The sequence below is a fragment of the Phalacrocorax carbo genome, chromosome 1, assembly GCF_963921805.1.
Source record: "Phalacrocorax carbo chromosome 1, bPhaCar2.1, whole genome shotgun sequence".
NCBI classification, from domain to species: Eukaryota; Metazoa; Chordata; class Aves; order Suliformes; family Phalacrocoracidae; genus Phalacrocorax; species Phalacrocorax carbo.
In genome coordinates, this window is record NC_087513.1 from 57,492,063 (window position 1) to 57,512,831 (window position 20,769).

Consider the following 20,769-nt stretch of genomic DNA (forward strand, 5'->3'; position numbering starts at 1 on the left):
TGTCCTCCCACACTATGTCTGAGGGAAGCCTGGAAGGAATTTGTCTAGGGAAAAGTGTTATCTTTCCTAGGAAAAGCTGATTGAACACAGCTGAACTGCACCTGAAAGCAAGTGCTTTGGGGGATGATGTTCAGCATTAAGCTTGCTTACTGAGCCCCTTTTCTTCCAGAGACTATAAATTGGTGTTCTAAGAAGTTATGAGCTGTCCCCCATCCCATCTTTTTTGAGCACATTCTTGAACATGCCATGCAACAAAGCTAGAGGGAGCTAGGAAACCTGGTCTCACTGAGACGCAGCTCTGTCCTGAAATTCAAGAATGACCAAACACACTCTCACTGTGGAAAAAAAAAACAACAACCAAACTTGCTTTATTTTTAAAGTCTACAAAATACAGAGGAGTCAGATAGGACACATACTGTAAGTCAGAAAATAAATAAGTTTTTTTTTGCTCTATATAAGTATAAGATAAAATGTGATTTGCATATATAAAATATAAAGTACGGCTCTGTACCAACATCCTGGCTGTGCCGAGAGGCAGAATGGCAAAGAGGACGTGAAAATAACTTATGTTCGTGCAATAAATAAACCCAAGAGGAGTTGGGGTGGGGGGATGCTAACCACAGTGCCCCCTCCGTGAGCAGCGGGCACCTCTCTCTGGGGAGGGATGGAGGCTGCAGCTGAGGGCAGCTGGCATAGCAATACCCAGGCAGGGGCAGAAAGGGGTGGGGGTGGGGGATCATCTACAGTGGCAGATGCCAAGAAGGGTCTGCCTCCTGTTACCCTATGCTGCCTGTATTTAGCAATTCCAACTCTTCTCCAGCATTTCAGGCTGCTGAAGACCTGGTTGTCCCACACTGGTGTCCAAGCTGGAGGAAAAACGTAGGGAGGAGCCTACCTGCCTGCCAGGCAGCTCCCAGGAGCAGGGATGCGCTCTGCCCCTGCTTCCCACCTCTTGTACCTTCACCCATTTTTGTCTCAACAGCTCTGGCTCTCTGGAGCCAGGAGCACCTTTCTGTGGGCTTTGTAGGTAGTGGGGCGCCAGGGAGCACTTGGTGGGGCCATACAATCTGGCTTGTGCAGAGCAAAACAGTGTTTATCTCTGCTCCAGCTGCCTCCGCTTCCTTCCTGCCGGTGCTGCTGCATTTCAGAGACACACAGCCAGCCAGGCTGAGCGTCCTGTAGGCAGGAAGAGGCGTGAAGGATGTGCATGGAGAGAGATAAAATAGCACCACTGCTTCTCCCCTTTATGTATGACAGCCTGGGCTGACCCACTCACGTCACCCAGCTCTCCCCTGCCCGAGGGTCCCTCCCCCATCACAGTCACAGGCTGCCACAGCGCTTTCCCATCCCGCTCACCCTTACAAGGCACCAACCTGCAGCCACTTTCTCTCCCCCTCTCGAACCTGCCACCTTCCCTTGCCATCTCCATCCCCAGAGGTTCCAGCCATGCTGCCACCTCCCTCCCTGCTCCAGCCATGGTCCAAGTTGCAGGGCCAATACCAACACCCCTCTCCATCGTATCCCTTCTGCCTCTTGCTGTGAAACCTCTCTCCCAGTTTCCTGGCACATGCTCCTGTGAGTGCCTGGCCCATACTCAGCTCTCCCCCAAAAAATCAAGAGGCACCTGGTGTTTTTCTGCCAGCTTGGAGACGTGGGATGCTTCCCTAATGCTGCCTGCATGGGCTCGCCCTCTCCTGCTTGCACCCTCCAGGGTGATCGCTGCCCAGATGCAGGGGCTGCAGCAGGGGATGGGTCAGAGGGGAGGGGGCTGCAGGGGCCACCAGTGGGGTCCTGTCCTCTGCCCCAGCACCCACACTACGGCAGCTCTCCCTACACAGAGGAGCTGGATGTCAAGGGATGGGAGAAGGAGGATTTTAGGCACAGGTCCTGGTGGGAAGGAGGTCAGGGAGGGTATAGGAGGGAATTCATGGGGGAAGGTGCCCCGGAGGGGCCGTGCCCAGCCGGGGGATGGAGGCCGACACTAGGAATAGGCGGCCTGGTTGGCACCGGACTTGACAATGGTGATGACACTGGCGGTGGCCACCTTGGCAGGGGTCCCATGGGCAGCTACGGTGCGGGCGAAGCCCTGCAGGGCCTCGTACTTGCCACGGAGCGTGTCGAGCTCCAGGCGCATGGCGGCATTTTCCCGGGCCAGCTTGTCCACCTCCCACTCCAGCTCCATCTTCTGCTTCTGCAGCTCTTCCTTCTGGCACACGCGCTTCACCCGGCAGCTGGCAGCATAACCCCGGTTCTTCAGCGTCCGCCGGCGCTGCTTCAGCCTCGCCACCTCCTCCTTGGAGAGGCCCCGCAGGTGGTGGTTGAGCTCCCGCACCGACAGCCCCATCAGCTCCTCATCTGACAGCAGCGGCGTGTTCTCCCCCAGCTCCCGCTTCACCTGCCAGAGAGAGGGGCGGTCGCCTGAGACCCCCAAAACCAGACCTCTGCCCCACTGACTCCCGAGTCCCACCGGTGCTCACCTTCAGGGCCTTGCTGGAGAGCCCGTCCGCAGCCATCCTTGCCTCACGCTGGCCCTACAGCGCAGCCAGGAGAGAAGCTGGTTACTGCCTGCCCGTGCCCCCCGCCCCAGCACAGCGGGTGCTGGCCCCCTGCCCATGTTCCCCCTGCCGGCCATATGACTCATCCCTACTCCTTTAAAAAAAGTACGTAGTAATAATGATAATAATAATAATGACTGCAAAATATAATAATAACAGGGGAAGGCTGAACCTTCCATCCCTCCTTCATCCCGCCCCGAGGGGGCTGGGATGCTGCTCGGCCCAGGGGACCCGGAACGCCCCAGCCCGGCTGCCGAGATCCGCTCGAGGCCGAAAAGAAAGTAAAACCAACAGCCCCCACGGGACGGAACCGTGGCGAAGCCACCCGGGCGGGACCCGCGTAGAGGTGCCACACCAGCGCCGCCCCCGCGGCTCCCCGTGGAAGGGTCGGACTGTCGGCGGGCTCCCGGGCGAGAAGTGGCTTCCCCCGTGATTCAGCAGCCCCAGGAGCACCAGGCACCGAAACGGCGCCTGTCCCCTGGCTAGTGGCCGGTCCCTCCCCGTCCCTGGGTTTAGGGGGAGGTGGGGAGGGGACGGGAACCCGGGCTGCGGCCAAGCAGCCTCCCCCCACCCCGGGGAGCCCCGCGCCCCGTTAGCAGAGCCCCCGGCGGGTCGAGGGCGGGGGAGAGCGGGCCGGGCGCTCCCCGCGGGAGGCGAGGGGCTGGAGGGGAAGGTGGAGCTCGGGGCGGCTGGAAGCTGATGCAATCCGGGCCGGGGAGCCGCCACTGAGGGAGCAACGGCGGCGGCTCCCGGCACCCGCGAGGGGACACACGGACAGCGCGAACAGGGACGCCCGCTCCGCTCCCCCCCGTCCCGGCGGCGGAGCGGCCTCCAGCCGGTACCGGACCCCGCCGCCCCGGCCGACCCGCGCGGAGAGAGACGACAGGGGAACCGGCGACGGGAGCAGAGGAGACGCCCCAGCGGGGGTATCTCCCCCCATTCCCGGCCGGTGCTTACCGGGAGGCTGCGCTGGTCCCCGCGGGGCCGCTGCCGGGTCGGGCCGTCGGGCGGCGCCTCCAGCCCCGCTCCCCCGCGATTACTCACCCGCGGATTCTTTTCATTCATAAAAACACAGTCATGCGGTGACGTCACCTTCACCCCGCCCCTCGCCGCCGCCACCACTGCCGTGCGGGGCGGGCCCCGCTCTTAAAGAGGCCGCTGCCCTTAAAGCGCCCAGAGTGACACCCCCACCAGGGCATTAAACATACCGGGGTATGAATGTAGTCCCTCTCCAAAACTCCTGGCTTTCCCCCAAATTTTGGGGTGACGCAGGCCCGGAGAACGGCCGTACCCAGGACCAGAACTCCCCCACCCAACCCCAGCGGAATGTGCCGCTGCCACTTTAAGAAGAGCCCCTCACCAAGATGGCGCCCCCCGTCTTTCCGCCCCTCTCCGGGATGGCGGCGGGCGTGAGCCAGTGGCTCTCTCCGCGCCCGCCCGCCCCGTCCGCCCCTCCCCGGGCGCGGCGCCGCTGATTGGCCGGCTCCGGAGGAGGGCGGAGCGGTGATTGGCGGGCGGCCGGCGGAGCGGGACGCACCGGTCCCGTCGTGCTTCGCGGGTGCTGCCGCCGCCGCGCCCCGGGCACCGAGCCCGGCCGCGGGTCCGCCCCCAGCCGCAGACCCAGCCCCGGCCCCGCTCCGCTCCGCCTCGCCCCGCTCCGCCTCCCCCCGGCGGCGGGCAGGCGGCAGGGCCGTGGAGCGGGGGGTGTGGGGCGTGTTTCCCGCCGAGGCGGCGCAGTAAGGCCCGGTGAGGGGGAGGTCAGGGGTCGCCGCGAGGCGCTGAGGAGAACCGGGAGCCCTTCCCGGAGGAAAGAAACCGCAGGTGCCGGCGGCGGGCTTTCCTCCCGGGCGGTGTGTCACCCCGGCCACTCTCGGTTCTCCTTTCCCGGCGCCGGGTCGTGGAGTTCAGGGAAGGGGAAGGGCCGGGCGGAGCCTGTGGCCGGGTTTCCCCTCGGGAGGCGGGGCAGAAGCCGCCCGAGGCTCCAGAAAGATGCAGTTCTTCGGCCGGCTGGTGAGCACCATCAACAGCGTCACCCAAATATTCACGAACCCTTACCGGGTGAAGGAGGTGCCGGCTGCAGAGTACGCTGCTCACGCCTGCCTCAGGCAGGCAGGCAGGGTGGCCCTGTATGAGAACAGCCTCGCTCGCTCGTGGGATTGCCTGCTGGTCAATCCCCAGAGCCCCCAGGTCGCTTTCCGGTAAGTGAGGGACCTCTGGCGATCGCTACTCAAATGTGAAACTAAAGATCCAAAATTTCCAGTCTGGGGACCGCAGTGCCTCGTGGCTGTGGGGTGAAGTGTCTGATCAGCAGGTGGGCTCCTGAGGAGTGGGAGGCCCTCGTGTGTGCTGGCGGAGTCATCGTCACCATCAAAACAGCTTGTGAGAACAGGGCAGTGGGTCCAAACGCTGTGAAAACAGGCGACTGTAAAATAGGTGCTTGGGTCAGAACATCTGCAGTATATGGGCTCCTGCTCACACCTGTTGCTGCTTCAGCATCTGGAGTACAGGATGCTTCAGCCCAGAAGTTAATGTTCCTTGGGAAAAGGAGATGATCTCTGCTAATGAAGTAAGCTCCCTTCTTCCCTTGGAACAAGCATGGCACCAGATGAGGAATGGGAAAGTCCCCAGCACTATTGTTTGGAGGAGAGCTGTTTCTCTCAGATACATGGGATGGAGGTTGTTTCTTTAAGCAGGACCAACGCTGTGTTTGCCTTTCCTCCAGGCTCTTCCAGCTCAACAATGAAGCAGATGCCCTCATGTGTTTTGAGCAGTACGCCAGGCACCTGCCTCCTTTCTATGAGAGCTCGCGCCAGCCCTTGTCGCTGGAGGATCTCCAGCAGCTCAGTGACTGCTTCCGCGACCACCCCGGCTGGTCCCCGGCACATGTCGCGGTGGAGATCGGCCGTCGTGAGAGCTTCCGGCACAACCACGTTCTGAGGCAAGGGGCGGGAGGGGTCTCTGGCAGGTCTGGTGCTGGGAATGGGCTCAGGAGGGCAGGCTAGGCCAGATTAGTGTAATCCCTTGATGTACCAAAGCAACGGGGGCTGCTTCTTGGATGAGCTTAACACTTCTGGTTGCTGCAGAGGCCAAGTTTAAAAGTGCCGGCCTTGGTGTGTCTTGCCTGAATGACAGATGTGGTAGCAAAGGGTGGCCGATGGTCGCTGTGTAAGGGTATTGGGGTGGGCTTTCAACCTGCTGCTGTGGATGTTAAAGCGTGGAGCTCTGGTGTTTGTGCTAAAGGATTGAAATATTTTACTAGAGGCGCTAGTTAGATTCTTACAACCCCGTGGAGCTGCTTTTTGGAGGGGGTTGTGGCTGACTTTGTAAACCACGAGAGAGGAGTACAGAAGGACTGTCTTTCTGGAAGCAGTTTTTAGCCACAAACCTTGCTCTCTTTCCATGGGGAAGTTCATTGAGGATAGGGGAGACTAGTGAGGAGTTAGGGGAATGGGGGACTAGTGGCAGCACCTCTGCCAGGTTGCTGACTGTAATCTGTTTCATGCCTGCCTTTGGGCAGGGGGAGCTGCTCCCGTATGGGGGTGGGGAAGAAAGGAGCAGTGTGTCAGGGGAGAGTCCATGTCAGGGCTGCTTGGCAGCCCTTCCCTGTGTTCCTTCCCTGGCAAGAGGCTAGGCTTTCAAGAACCTCGTGGTTCATACCAGCTGGTCCTGTCGCAGACGTGGATGGTAGCTTCCTGACCGCTCCCAGGGCAGCTGCATGTCCTTATCTTAACAGGCCTTCCTTGGCCTTATGTTGACTCTTGGATTGCAGCTGTGTGAACAGCACGGACAGTGAGGATGGCTACACCCCACTGCACCTGGCGTGCCGCAAGGGAGACATGGAGTGCCTGCTGGAGCTGCTCCAGTGCCACGCACGGGTGGACATTACCGACAGGAACGGGGAGACCGTTTTCCACTATGCTGTGCGAGGGAACAGCCCCCAGGTCATCGAGGTGGGAGCTATTTCAAAGCTGGGGGGGTGTGGGGTTCTCTGTGCTGTGAGGAAGTAGACAGGAAAACAGCTGGAGACGGGGAAAGTCAGTTCCCTCTGCTGCAACATCAAGTTAATGCTTGAGACTGATTTCAGCCTCTTTCTTCCCACTTTACTGGTGCTGTTTTCTGTAAGCAGGCTCCAGATTCCACCCTGCAATGGAAAAATGATATTAAGCAAGTTTCCTCAGAAAGTGTCCTTCATTGCTATTTGCATCAGACCTTCATCCTGCCTTTCCCCAGGCCCTTGGCTGTCCCTTCTCCGTCTCCTCTGAGCAGGGTGTGTGTTTCTGGGTAGAGTGCTCCCATGGGGGGAGCATGTGTTGCCCACAAACTGAAGGACAGTTCGGAACCACCCTGGGCTCCTCTATGCTGCAGAACCTGTTTTTTGAACTGAGCGGCCTTGCATGGGGGACAGCAATAAGAGCCTCAAGGCAGAGACGGTCTGAAGTCGGAGGCGTTTTCGATTGCTGAGAAGTGCTGGGCAGAGTGAGAGGGTTCATAAGGACGTGGGTGGCCTTCCACGTCTGTCAGCTCCCCAGCACCCAGTGTGAGCGCGAGTCTGGCTCTCCCCTATGGCTGCACCCCCCACGTTTGCCCAATACCTCTTGTGACAGCTCTCTCTTTGCACGCCAGACTGTGCTGGGGTTTCCTAATGTGTGATGGGGAAGAAGTGATGACTGGGGCTTGCCATGGTGTGGAGCAGGGCAATTAGGACCTTTGTATTAAAAAGATATCCTCTGGTTTTATTTCTCTGATGGCAGCAACTTGGCTTGTTGTTACAGAAATACTTCCACGTCTGATCTGTCTCCTGTTTGTTTCTTTTCTCTCTTGATTCCTTGCTAAACCAGAGAAAATAAACTAAATTCCTGCATCTCTTGTGTGCACCAGGGCTTGCAGAGTTTCCCCAGCATGGCAGTGGGATATTTTTGTGTAACAAACCAGCCAGCAGGTAACAGGTCTAAAATTTACAGGGAGAATGAGAAAATTCTTTCAAACATATCCCCACATGTATATTTTAAACAGAATCCTGCTTGTATCTGAAAGCAATGGTGAAGTTGCAGGGGAGGCTGAGCTCTTGCCTGCTGACTGGCTGTAGTAACTGATGGGGCCGCAGCAGGAAACTACTGGTTTCAGTTAGTGCTCCCATTTGGTTGGGCTGAGCTTGGCTCACACAGTGTGAGACGGTGGGAATCTGCTGGGCTGTGTTGTTCAAGGTGGTACAAGCCCTTTTTGGCTGAGGGGTGTCTCAGAAGCACCTGGGCCAGAGGAATAGGGCACAGAGAGTAGCAATAAACCCTTTGGGGAGAGAAAACGAGTGGTTCCATAGCTAGTGTTGGAAGCAGGGGTGGAGAGAACCAGCTGTAGCATCGTGAGGAACCCAGTGCTCCAGACTCTGTCCTCGGAGCTGAGGAAGAGAGATTGTGCTCTTCCATGTCTGTCCATTTATGTATTGTCTCCTCTTCCCAGCTCCTGGGCAGAACTCCAACTGCTGTCTTGGACCACCTGAGCCACGAAGGGTTGACTGCTCTGCATCTCGCTTGTCAGCTGGGCAAAGAGGACATGGTTCGGTCCCTGTTGAAATGCCGTGCTAGCTGCGGTGTCGTGGGGACGCTGGGCTACCCCATCCACACAGCACTGAAGTTCTCCCAGAAGGGGTAAGTAACCACTTGGGCTGCCAGAACAGGGCTCTTTCTCCAGTCTGGGGACCTGTCTGCTTGCTCAGGGTTGTCCAAAACTGGACCCCTTTCAGGGCAATGCTGAGTAGGAAGATGTCCTGTGCTGTCCTCTGCTGCATCACTGAGTTGGCAAAAGAACAGAGAAGTGCTAGTATGGAAAAGAAAGAAACACTTTCAGGAAAAAAAAAGTTTTCTCCTGAATTTACCTATATATATGTTATTTAGTATCAGGCATCAGGAGAAAGACACAGATTAAAAAAAAAAAAAGTTTCTGCAATACTTTTTTCTCAGAATGAGCTGCGAGAAGATGATTTAGTGATGCTTAAGTAGTATTGCTGATTGCTGTACCTCTATCTTTGAGTGCTCTGATCCTAATGAGCTTTCATTTCAAAGCCTAGTTATTCCCATCTCCTGTGGGCCAAAGGTACTCTTGCCTCTTAATAACACATGCTGGAACCGAATCAAAAGAGACACGATGATTACCCCATTTTGTTTTTCCCAGAGAAATTTGGTTCTCTCAGTGTGTGCTTTATCATACTTAATTTTCACAGAGTTTCCAAGCTCTGCAGATGGGGCTCTCATGTCAACACTAGCTGCTGCTAGCTATTTTTTCAGCATTTTGAAAAGTGCTTTCCAAAAGTGGAGGCATATTCAGAAGCCAAAAATGTGCGTAGGTCCCTTAGTTTGCAGTGAGCCTTGATCTCTTGTACATGGTTTATTTGGTGGTGTTTCAGAGTGGACAGCGTATGTTTGTTTCATAAGTCTACCTACCCGCGCTCTGTAGGCACCAGATACTAGTCTATTCACAATAGGTGTGATTTTTCTCTCATAGGGAAGTACATAGATCCTTAATTTCAGCAAGTATTTAACTATTTTGGTTTTATCCCCATGGTTCCATGGAGAGAGAGGGAGAGGAGAAGAATTTCCCCTCAGGTCTTGAGAATTTCCAGAAATGCCATATTACTGTATTGGAGAAGCGTTCAGATGTTGCTCCACAACTTGGAGTCGGGAAGGGATTCTTCTGCTTCCTCTGAATGCTTTGCTGCTTGTATGCTTCCTGTTGCGCCCTTCCTTTCTAAAAAGAGCAAAACAAAACTGCAGCTGGGTAACTTGCAGGTGTTGCAGAGAGCCTGCTGCTGCTGAAGGGTTTCCTGAAGGCTCTGGGCGGGAGGCAGGTGCTGATGTGAGTGGAGGTCTTGAGTCAAGGTGGCAGCCATCGATCCCTTCATCTTGTCTTTGCCAGGTGTGCCCAGGCCATCCTTGAGGTAGATGCCAGCCAGGTTCACTCCAAGGACCCACGCTATGAAGCCACTCCGCTGCACTGGGCGAAGAAGTCAGAGGTAAATGGAGTCAGTCGTGGCAGGGGCCTGTGTCTCCACCCAGCACCCAGTTATTCCTCCTGCTGCTGACCTCTCCCTTTCCTGAGTGCATGTGCAGAGCCCTGGGAGTGCCAGAGCCCAGCCACCAGCCCAGTGTTTAACTCTCTCTGCCCTGTACTGATCAGTGCTGTTTGTCACGGGGGATGGAGCAGTGGAGCCTTGCAGTGAAATGAACTGGTAGGCTCATCCCTAGTATGTCATCCTTGGCTGTGAAACTGCCAGCTTGTCCCTTTTCCCTTTTTGTTGGGGAAATTGCAGCAGTGTCACTGTTACCCCTGAGGAGAGCTCTCATCTCATTACTGACAGTTTCATGGAAGGAAGCAGACTGATGCCTTGAAAACTGCAGGGAGAGCGTGAGGTAGGAAAGGGTGCTGGCATGTGGGTTATGGCCCATCTTCTGCTAGAGATGGGCAGATCAGTGGTGTGATATACCATGCTGGAACACCTGAATGGTGCTTGTTGTAAGCAGAGGACATTCCTATGGCAGTACTGCTTTCCCTCCTGCAGTATCATATCCCTCTCAGAAATGTCCTGTGGAGTTTCAGTGCAGACCGAAATCTGCTTGGCTTAGAAAGAGAAGATCAAAAAGCAAAACTTTTTCACTCCAGTCTGCAAGGATTCTGACCTGAGTAGGAACTGGTTTGGATCCATTGCTCTCAGCCAGTTGCTACACTTGCATATAAGTCCCAAAACACACAGAAGCTCTAGCCAGATTGTGAAACACCAGCTGGTTCTGCGGTAAAACACAGAGAAACCCCATCTCCAGTGCTTGGAAAAATGCAGCTGGCATCTGCCAGCTAGTGGTGTCCAGGCTAAGGGTCCTGCCCCTTCCCCTGCTTTGCTTGTCATGAAACCCAAATTGTTTGAGCACCCATGCTGTTGTCCTCGTGACTGCTTTCCTCTTCTTGACCTGGCGTGTGCACACTTGGGCACAGATGGCACGGCTGCTGCTAGAGTACAGTTCCGAGGTGAATTTGGCCAGCCGGACAGGTGACACGGCTCTGCACATTGCGGTCAAGAGGGGACGCTTTGACTGTGCCATGCTACTGCTGACATACGGGGCCCACACCAACGCCAGGGGTCAGGATGGCAACACACCGCTGCACCTGGCCATGAAGGTGAGTTTTCTGTAGAGGCTGCTGGGAAGGAGAGAAAGGATTCTCTTGAAGGGTTTTGGCAGGGACAGACTCCTTCGAAATTGTAGCGGTTGTCTTTCATGGGGTGATCCTTTGTGGGTGCTTTGGCTAATGAAAAAAGGAGGGACGGAAGGAGAGATTATGTCGTCAAAGGGAGCGTGATGCTTTAGTGAACTTTCTCTTGTTCCCTAGCATGATCACCTGGATATGATCAAAGCAATCATCGTGTTTGGAGGAGATGTCGAGATCCCCAATGATTTTGGGGAGACACCAGGGCTGTTGGCAGCCAGGAGCACCAAAGGTGAGGGAGCATGTCAGCAGCCTTACAGAGTGAACCCGGCATCCTATCTCCCCTTGGTGGCCAAAACATTGTCCTGGGGAGACATGAAAACATGCTGAGCATGGGTGATGCTTCTCCAACGTGCTTTCCCAGCTTCTAGTTGCTCACAGGGTAGGCACTCCCTGAGCTAGCGGCGCAGGCTTTGTATTAATACCCCTTGATGAATTTCTCTTCTGTGAGACAGAAATGCAAGAGGAAAAGCTGGCACACACTCCCCCTCTTTCAAGCCATGATGTCAGGCACTGCAGGCTCACAACAGGATGACGCAGTGCTGCTGAACCGCCCAGGCGTAAGCGGACATGAGCGGTTCTTCAGTAGCAAGAAGTGTGTGGCACACACCCTTGAAGCTGCACAGCATTGGGTACCCCTGCAGTGCACAAGTCCTACTGCCTGGTGTTTGGGGAGAGATATCTGGGACATACTTTCCCCTTACCTGGGTCATACCAGAGGTTTTGTGAGGGTTGGCTGCCATGAATTTGGCAGAGTCCCCACTCAGTGTGCGCGTGCACTGATTATCTTTCTGATCTGTGACTCCCCCTTCGTCACCTAAGGTGCGAACCGGAAAGTGCTCTTAGACCTGCTGCAAACTGTAGGGACCGAACGCTGCTACCCACCCAATCCTGACTCCCCAAGCCTGGCACCATCTGCCGCCTCCTTCTTCCTGGAAGGCCAACCTTCCTCATGGAGCAGTTTCAACAGCAGCTTAGGTAAAGCTTTTCCTGGCCCCCCCTCCATCTCCTCCCTTCTTGCTTCACAGTGCTGTCTCGCATCTCTTCTTCAGATGGGCCTGTCTCCTGGGGACTGTCTCCTAGCTCTCAGGTTCTGATGACTCTGTCCTCATTCAGCTGTTGCAGGATCCTGTCTCTTTTCTCTGTTTTTCCTGTGTGTGTACTTTAAACTCTTGTACTCTAAACTTTTGTTTATAGACCTGACACAAAGCAGCTCTGTAAAAAGGAAAGGGAAGACTGATTCCCTCACCTCTCTGGAAGAGGTGTAGGACTTAGTTGCCTGCATGCACTTTATCCACTGGGTTATGAACAGAAGGGGGGAGGTACTTTCTGGTCTGCCTTGAGGACCTCCCAGTGTCATGCTGTTGGGCACAAGGAGACTAGAAACATCGCTCATTCGGATCCTGAAGGCCAGCAGCTGTGAGAGGGAAGGGATGGAGCCCAAGGATAGGCGACCCTGGTCACAAGGTTTATGTTACGCATAGCAGAAGCCTACCTTAGGATATATAATTTTGTTGTAGCTTGTGCTCTGTACTGCCCAGACTGTGTGAATAAGCTGGTGGGTCTGTTCTAGATGCTGGGCTTTCCTCTTCTGGGGAGCTCTGGAGCTCAGGCAGAGGCAGCATGAGGGGTTACGGAGCAGGCAGTGGGTGGGTTTTCTTGGAAGGAGGCTCTGACCCTCATGAAAGGGGCTTGCAGGCAGATAACAGCTGCTTGTGGTCCACTTCCCCTCTTGGGCTGATGGTTTCCTTTGTGAAGGCCCCCCTTTGGGGCTAGAGGACAACCCCCCCCCCAGACCCTGGTGTGCATCTGTGTCACCACAAGTCTCACTGGCTGGTGATACCAGGACTTCCTTCTCACCATGGCCTTGTGAAGGTGACTCCCCCAGCTACAGCTCTGATGCAGTGACAGGGCAAGGCCCTTTTTCATCCTGGACTCTGGGCCTTGAAGAAATTCCTCACGACATTCATTGTCATCCACAGCCACCTTCCGGCCTGGGCACTGGCAGGAGTATTTAACTTCTCTCCCCAATCTTTCTTCTTTTGGTTTCACAGGCTGGCTACTCACCTAGGCTGGATTGGTGCCCTGCACCCAAGGCGGCCTGGGTGTGCATCAGCTGAGGGGTAACGACAAGCCACCCTGTCTCCACAGCTCTCCTGCCTAGGTTACCTCACAGGAGTAGATTTAGGTTATATCTTATGGCTTGCAGTAAACTGCGTAGTTGGCACACTGCTAGGCTCTGCCTTCTCTCTCACCTACTGTGCTCATCATATGCTTCTACCAATCCTTTTTCTTTGCCAGTGCATCTCCACATGCCTGCTTTAAAGGATGGGGTTTCTCCTCTTTGGTGTGGAGTTTAATCTGAGGGGGGTGCCTGGTGGCTACGGGTGAGATGGCTTGTGTCTCCTGCAGGGAGCTTTATTGGACTGGGAAGGAAGTTCGATGTTCTCTGTGTGATTATGGTGGAAATGATTTACCACAGGGGTGGGAGGTTTGGGTACCCTAAGCAAGTTTTCTGGGGACAGAGACAAAGTAGGAAGAAAAATTGAAGGTTTTCTAATTGAGTATAATTTGGTTGACTAATATCTCTGAGGCATGTATCAGAGGGTTCATGTAGCAAAATGGTCTATCTGTTTTATTTTTTGCTTTCCTTTTGAATGTTCATGGCCCTCTAGGGTACAAGGACCTTCTGTATGTTTCCACAACGCTTGGACAGTTATTGAAGGCACCAGATGTTGTGGACTCGCCCAGTGAGGGTAGAAGAAAGTAAGTAAGGAACTGCTTCTGTCCAGGCTCCCATCCAGCCTGAAGGTGAAAGCCGCGTGTGTGAATTCCTCCCCACCCACACCTGTGGGTGTAGCATCCTCAGAGCTGACATTATTTATTTATACTGACTTTGTATAACTTTGTTATATGTAACACATCAATTAGTATATTACTGCAGTTTTTTCCAGAACCCTCCCTGTGCCCTGTTGCGATAAATCTTTGTTCCCAGAAGTGACCATCACCTGTTCCTCCCTGCAGCCCTAGAGCTGCAGTGGAGCCTGAACTAGCAGGTTAAAGCCCTGCTCTGTACCTGCCCTCTGCCACTAGGCACCAAACGCTGTTTTGGCTTTGTGATTTTCCTATCTCCATGCACTGCCTTGCTGCCTACCCAGCTCCTTTGCCAGCTGTGCACTACCTCGGCAGTGCCTGCACCTCACCTCGCATGGAGCCGAGGGAGGGTTGGCACTGAAGTGCTGCCGGCAGGAACTTTGGACACTCCAATTTTCATTTATGAGGCAATGTCTGTTCCTGCATAATAAGGGACTTGGGTGCATTTTTGGCTTGTGAATGTGTCTCTGGTCTAGAGGTTAGAGGTGGCTAAAAGAGCAAGTGGTGTTGCACCAGGTCTGACAAGGCTTATCTGGCTGTGTTCGGTCTTGCATCTGAGGGAGCACTGCTAGATTTACTTTTTCACTGATTACACCATCCACAGCAGTGTTTTGTTAACAACCTAGTTTCTCACTCTCACGGCCGTGTTCCCACATGGCGTGCTGTGATTAGTAAGCTGTCCCACAGCTCCCAGTCATACGTATCTCTCTCTGTCCAGTCATGACCGCCTCCTGTGCCTGGATGGAGGGGGCATCCGGGGCCTGGTGCTCATCCAGCTCCTCCTGGCTATTGAAAAGGCTGCGGGCCGTCCCATTCGTGAGATTTTTGACTGGATTGCGGGGACCAGCACTGGGGGGATCTTGGCCTTGGCTATTGTACATGGTGAGGACAGTGCAAATAATGGGCCCCTCTTGCTCCTGTGGGTTCAAGGGCTCCTCTGTGGGGAGCGGATGCAGGGTGGGAGCTGCCTCTCTGAGTCCCAACCGAGATTTGTTGCCCCTGCCAAAGGAGGGAAGGGATGTTTGTTAATGAAAGAAAGCCTAGACCTGGCTTTGTGCTCGATTCTCACGTCAGCTGGCCTTGAGCAGCTTTCTGGGTTTTGGGAAGCGCATGGTGGCAGGGTGCAATGTACTGTTTTTCCTGCTCTCTCCATGGGGGTTTCATAACAAGGTGATCAGCACTTTCTGGTAGTGGGAAACTATGCTCCGAGCTTGTCCTTCCTCTTTAATCCTTCCCAGTCATGCTGCTGAGGACTGAGCAGATGACAGGCAGCCTGGGAAAGGGATGGGATTGGGAGTGACACCTCCCCTCTCCTGCTGGTCCTGGAAAGTCCCAACTCTGATGTGCTCTTTGTTCTGCCTCCCTTCCTCTCACTCCCTGCCTCCTGCTGACACTGTTGCCTGTCTCAGGGAAGTCCATGGACTACATGCGCTGCCTGTACTTCCGCATGAAGGACATGGTGTTCCGGGGGTCTCGGCCCTATGAGTCGGAGCCCCTGGATGAGTTCTTGAAGAAGGAATTTGGGGAAAACACCAAAATGACAGATGTCCAAAAACCCAAGTAAGTCCTGTCTGGGGCTGTGCTGGTTCATGCTTTCATGTGCTCTAGACCCCTCTCAGCAGAGCTCATCAGCCTCTCCTTAGAGCAGATCTGGAGGAGTGTGATGTGCAGACGATTGAAGCCATAAGTATGTGTTGGGTTTTTTTACCATTGTACTCTTATTTAGTCCTGTCCTCTCCCCCAGGGTTATGGTGACGGGGACGTTGTGCGATCGGCAGCCAGCTGAGCTACACCTTTTCCGGAATTATCCAGTACCAGAGACAAAAACCTCCACCGAATACAAGACAAGTGCATCTTTCAAACCACTCACTAGGCCAGAAGGTAAATGCTGGCACACAGCAGTCCAGTTGGTTGGCAGGGGAGGAGGCTGTCCTTCAGAGACAGAAGACTTCCTGTTCTTCCTCCCCTTGCTCTGAAAATCAGGGTGTCCCAGCACTGGCTCATCCCTGACCTTGACTTTTAGCTTGGTCCTAGTGGTGGTTCCCTTTTCTCCTCTCTCCTTCTCCCTTGGCTTCTCTTGTACCAGCAACAGGGGCTGGCTAGTGAGGTTCATGAGGAAGGGGTCTGCTAGAGGAGCCCTGTGTACCGTCCGTACCTGTCCCTGGCCTCTCAGGAGACACAGAAAAGCTGTGTAACTGAAGCATGTAGCCCCCTCTGGCTCTCTTCTTTCTTTGTCTAGAAACATAATTGGTTCACCATCAAAATAGCAACAGTGAAGCTGGTAGAGAGTGAGTTTGACCCAGGATGCGTAGAAAGTGGTGAGAACATCTTTTAAAGCCCCCAAAATAATCCTGTGCATCCAAGTAGAGGCCCTACTGTTGGGAGAAAGAGACACAACTATCTAGGCCAGGGCCTTCTGGGATTGCAAGCCCTCCTGCTTTGTGTTGGTGTCGGAGGGGTGCTTCCTGCACACAGGAAAGTTGCTACAAGGGGCCGTATGCTTTCTCTCCCTCCAGACCAACTTGTATGGCGCGCTGCCCGCTGCAGCGGTGCGGCTCCCACTTACTTCCGGCCGATAGGCCGCTTTCTGGATGGCGGGCTGCTAGCCAACAACCCGACCCTCGATGCCATGACGGAGATCCACGAGTACAACAAGACACTGATCAAGAAGGTGAGGGAAATCCTGGCCCTGACTGGTAACTGGGGCTTTATTGGCTCCACTGAGCCTCCCTTGAAGGGGAAGAGGGTTTGGAAATGGGTGCTTCTCTAGTGGATAAAAAAGTCAGCAGTGCAACACCCTAGAAAGGAGTGTACAGAGGGGGATATATGTTGGGAATGGTGGCTGAGAGCTGAAATACTTCTTCTGACAAGGGCATGAGACAGCAAGGCAGCCCCATCAGCCTGACCTTGCTACTTTGAGCAAGGATGATTCAGTTGATGGTTCCATGTGACCCTTGATGAAGCTCTGCAGGGCCTTTTTCTGCCCAGAAATAAATGGAGAAGACAATGGTAGAGCACTGTGCAAGGCTGAAGAGTGAATGCTTTCTGTGGTGTGGCAAGATCCTCAGAAAGATGACTAACTACTGGCAGCTGCTGCTCCCTGTAGGTGAAAGAGGAGGCGTGTTGCCAAAATGACTGAAAGATTTCGACTGTTTCACAGTCATCTGGTCATAGGACTCATCTTCGGGGTGATCCCATGGGTTTGGGTGCAGGCAGGGGTGTAAGGGACAAAACACTGCAACTGCTGAAGTATTGGATTATCCCTTTCTCTCCAGGCAGTACTAAAGGGAGAGGATAGGGTGGAAAGAAAAAGCTACTAAGCCTTTTGCCTTGGCTTTCAGAGCTTCCCCAAGACTGCTGTGAAAGAGATGCTCCACCTTAATTGTTGGTCCTTGCAAACAAATCTTTTTTTTGTCCACAGGGTCAGGGGCAGAAAGTAAGAAAATTGGGGTTGGTGGTCTCCCTGGGGACAGGGAAGCCTCCGCAGGTCCCAGTGAGCTCTGTGGATGTTTTCCGCCCCTCCAACCCTTGGGAGCTGGCGAAGACTGTCTTTGGGGCCAGGGAGCTTGGCAAGATGGTGGTGGATTGTGTGAGTACTGGGAGGAGGGGATGGGGCAAGATCCCTGGGGCTGCTTGCGGGGGGCAAGCAAAGGTTTCCAGTTTTTATCTTCTTCATTTAGGAAGAAAATTCTATTTCCTTGGAACTGCTCTGACCGTGGGCAGTTCAAGGAATGGATGTAGTGGGTAACCTAAGAATTGCGGGAGCACAGCAGGTCTGAACCTCTGACTGCCTGTTCGGGGTTCCAGGTGCTAAGGGAGGTGCAGTTCCTGCAGCTGTAAGGAGCTGAGGTGTGGGTGAACTGAGGGTAGGGTGGTGGTTGGTGACCCCTAGGAACATTTGCAGGTGTGAGTTCCTGAAACTCAGTATTTTTCCAGGGAGCATTGATTATAATCTGAGCAACCTGGACCAAAAAATCACATCTCAGAAAACAGCAATTCATTTTTCTTTAGAAAAGCTTTGCTATCCCCACTGGGGAAATTAGCAAATGTTAGAGAAGTGGGAATATCACTAATAAAAAAGCACTAGTTCAGAGCTGTGGTAGGGAGTGTGTAATAGACATAAGTTCTTGGATATTTCAGAAAGGAGGTCATTAAATGTTGTACATGAACACACTCCAAATGAATGAAAGCCAGAAAGATCAGAACTGAGGTTTTGACTACAATCTTAATTCTGTTGCTTTATCTCCTCTTAGCTTCCGAAAGCCATAAAATACCTGAAGAGGTCCCTCTGCTTCCCCGGTCTTTTATTTCAGGGCTCCCAAAGAAGTTGTTCCAGGATAGCCCAGAAACCCTGCAGTAATCATAGGCTCTACTGGTACTGGGCTTGGACAGGAACATATAGAGGTGAAATCCCAAGGAGGCTGTGATTCAGAGCATCCTGGGGGTTTCTTTAAGGGAATCCACTTGGTGCTGTGATGAAGGATCTGTAGGGTACAATTCCTTGTGTCCCAAGGATCTAGGGGTACTGTTCTTATGTTATTTAAAAAAAAAAAAAAAAAGAAAAAGAAAAAACCCAAACAAACAAAAAAGCCACCCCGCTCTTGGTGGTGAACGGTGCCATCCAGGATGCACTTGCTCCTGGTTTCCCTCTCCCTCTGTGGCTTGTGCAAGTTCGACTTGGTGCCAGGGGAGCCTCTTGCAGGCAGGGGGAGAGCAGTGTGGCAGTCAGGCTCTAACTGTGGGCCTCTTTCTCCTGCAGTGCACTGACGCAGATGGCCCAGCTGTGGATCGTGCGAGGGCCTGGTGCGAGATGACGGATATCCCATATTTCCGGTAGGAGCTTCCTTTCCGCTCTCTGCACAGACCTATTTTTAGCCCTCTCACTTTGGACCTGGCTGCAGCATATGTCATCCCAAATTGTGTCCCCTCCAGCAGCATGCCTGCCCAGACCTGTCTCCCTGCCACCTTTCCTCACGCCTTAGTGACATATCGGAGGATGCCGTGGGGCTCAGGGGACGCTGTCTGACAGGGTCGTTGGGGGATGTGCATCCTGCCCTCTTCCACCAGCACAGCGTGTTTTGAGGCTCGTGCCTTAGGTGATGCAATTGCTGAACTGAGCTTCAGCCTTGAGTGTGGTTGTGCCTTGAAGGAGGGGCAAGGGCCCCTCTCTGCAAACCTCCTAGATAAAGGGAAGAGAACACCCAGGACAGAGGGAGCCACTTTGCACAAGTCTTGTGCTTGGCATGCTCGCCGCCTTGTCGTGCTCATGTTGGTGCCCAGCTGGTGATGCTGTCTCACTGTATGCAGGCTCAGTCCCCAGCTGCACACGGAGGTGATGTTGGACGAGGTGAACGACAGCATGCTGTTGAATGCTCTCTGGGACACCCAGCTTTACATCTACCAGCACCGGGAGCAGTTTGAGCAGCTGGTGCAGCACCTCTGCCGATGACTGACCTGGAGGTTCCTGTTCAGCATCCTAGTGGCAAGGAGCAGCAGACACTGAAATGGCTTGGATTTGCCCTTGAACCAAGATGTTGAGGTGGGGGAGGGACTACTGCTACTAATAATGAGGAATTAATGATATTTAATAGACAAATTATTAATTTAGTATTAAATTTTGATACAGCACACATACACATGTATTCCAGAACACACCCGTGTACTCCCAGAGAGCTGTGAAATGCTGACAGTTACCTTCGTACTGTAGCCCTGTCTCTGCTGCTGTGCCCTGTTTTGCTGCCCTGCTCTCTGACCGTATAGCCCTGCCCAGAAGCCAGAGCCCCCACCTACCTGTCCTGAGCTGTTGCAGCTGGAGTCTGTCTCCTGTCTGTGCAGCACCTACACTGACAAAGCACCGTGCACCTTCCCGCGTCACAGAATGGGCCAAAGCCAGTTGCAGCTTCAGAGATTACTTGGCCCACTGGGGCCAGCGTGTTCCGGCATGTATAGTATGGGGAAAAGGGATTATTCTTCCCTCAATGCACACGGTTTGAAGTGGAGCAGGAATGCAACTTTAGGCAGTAGATAGGATGTAGAATGTTGTAACTGGCTTTGGGAGAAGGGGGAGCCTTTTCTGAGCCAATTATGTTCTGTAGCACCTTCCCCCTTTTCCCTCCGAGATGGGCTGGCAGCACAGGTACTGCCGGCGCTCAGGGTGGGAGCAGAGCCCGCCTGAGGCTTTTGTGCCACCTGACTTGCTGTGCTACTCCTTGCTTGAGGGCTGAGATGTGAAAGCCTGTCTTTACTCATAGCAAGCTCAAGATGAGGGACAGTAGCTTTGGCTTGGTGTAGAGGTCGTTTTTCTTTATTCTTAACATGGAACTGAAATGCTCTGAGATCAGTTCCCACCAAAGAAACTGACCCTGTGACAATTTGGATTTACTTTTGCTGCTGGAAATTCCTCTGTGAATGCTGTACTACTCAATGTTTCTGCAGTAAATTTTCATATTTATAAATAATTTATGTATCTATTTGGGGGCGTTTTGAGGAGTAACCTGAAAAACTGAACTCTTAATCATTTGCTTTTGACTAGATGGACTGCCGTTGTGAACAGTGCTTCTATGCAAAACTAACATGACCTGAAATAAAGAGGGGTTTGCATTTTGTTCAACTGTCATGCAGTCTGTGGTTGTCTTGTCTCTCTCTCCATCCTACAATGTCCGAGAGTGGTTCTGAGCTTGCAGCCTCTGAGTTTCCTACAGATAGAAAATCAGGAATTGGGCTCCTGGAGGCGCAGCGTTATACCCTTTGTATGGGCTGAAGAGGCGGATGGCCTGTGCCTGCAGCCAGCCCTGGGAGCACGTGTTACTGTGAGTGGCTGGCTGTCCCACGAAGCACAACGCTGCCTGCTGGGCTTATTGGTTGCAGCCAGTGGAGAGGCTTTGGACTAGTTCCCATGTGAGAATCCTTTTGGAGCTGGTCTGGCTTAAAAAGAGGAACACTGAAAACCCTTGGGATACAAATGACTGGAGACAGGGTTTTAACTTTGGTATCCCCAGGTGGTTCCTGGACAAGGTAACTGCTGCAAGCTTGCTGGAGCTAGCACCCACTGATTCCTAAGGGACACTGCTGGCAGGAGTGTGGGTGCTGA

At 53.7% G+C, this 20,769-nt stretch overlaps 2 protein-coding genes across 3 annotated transcripts; one reads left to right on the forward strand and one right to left on the reverse strand.

Annotated features, from left to right (window-relative positions):
• Positions 1 to 336: 336 nt before the first annotated feature.
• On the reverse strand, positions 337 to 3,877 carry MAFF (MAF bZIP transcription factor F). 2 transcript variants are annotated; one of them, XM_064454590.1, is made up of 4 exons: positions 3,764 to 3,875; positions 3,513 to 3,608; positions 2,478 to 2,531; positions 337 to 2,395 (listed from the first exon to the last, which is right to left on the reverse strand). In XM_064454590.1, the coding sequence occupies exons 3-4, from the start codon at positions 2,511 to 2,513 to the stop codon at positions 1,982 to 1,984; spliced, it is 450 nt and encodes a 149-aa protein (XP_064310660.1). In that variant the 5' UTR covers positions 2,514 to 2,531; positions 3,513 to 3,608; positions 3,764 to 3,875; the 3' UTR covers positions 337 to 1,981. The 2 variants fall into 2 exon arrangements, with proteins under 2 accessions (XP_064310660.1, XP_064310667.1); XM_064454597.1 differs by lacking the exon at positions 3,513 to 3,608 and having other exon boundaries at positions 3,764 to 3,877.
• A 208-nt stretch (positions 3,878 to 4,085) lies between these two features.
• Positions 4,086 to 20,295, forward strand: PLA2G6 (phospholipase A2 group VI). Its single transcript, XM_009514732.2, has 16 exons — positions 4,086 to 4,753; positions 5,278 to 5,493; positions 6,325 to 6,505; positions 8,013 to 8,200; positions 9,465 to 9,561; positions 10,536 to 10,718; positions 10,929 to 11,037; positions 11,628 to 11,783; positions 13,481 to 13,571; positions 14,398 to 14,561; positions 15,089 to 15,239; positions 15,424 to 15,560; positions 16,196 to 16,350; positions 17,101 to 17,268; positions 18,439 to 18,512; positions 18,987 to 20,295. The coding sequence occupies exons 1-16, from the start codon at positions 4,545 to 4,547 to the stop codon at positions 19,126 to 19,128; spliced, it is 2,421 nt and encodes an 806-aa protein (XP_009513027.2). The 5' UTR covers positions 4,086 to 4,544; the 3' UTR covers positions 19,129 to 20,295.
• Positions 20,296 to 20,769: the final 474 nt, after the last annotated feature.

Bases quoted from the DNA above. Each gene is read 5' to 3' on its own strand.
- MAFF (XM_064454597.1), bottom strand. From the start codon at position 2,513: ATGGCTGCGGACGGGCTCTCCAGCAAGGCCCTGAAG. The intron at 2,396-2,477 runs GTGAGCACCGGT...TCTCTCTGGCAG, and splicing joins TCTCCAGCAAGGCCCTGAAG to GTGAAGCGGGAGCTGGGGGA.
- PLA2G6 (XM_009514732.2), top strand. From the start codon at position 4,545: ATGCAGTTCTTCGGCCGGCTGGTGAGCACCATCAACAGCGTCACCCAA. The intron at 15,240-15,423 runs GTAAGTCCTGTC...CCTCTCCCCCAG, and splicing joins ACAGATGTCCAAAAACCCAA to GGTTATGGTGACGGGGACGT. The intron at 16,351-17,100 runs GTGAGGGAAATC...TTTTGTCCACAG, and splicing joins ACAAGACACTGATCAAGAAG to GGTCAGGGGCAGAAAGTAAG.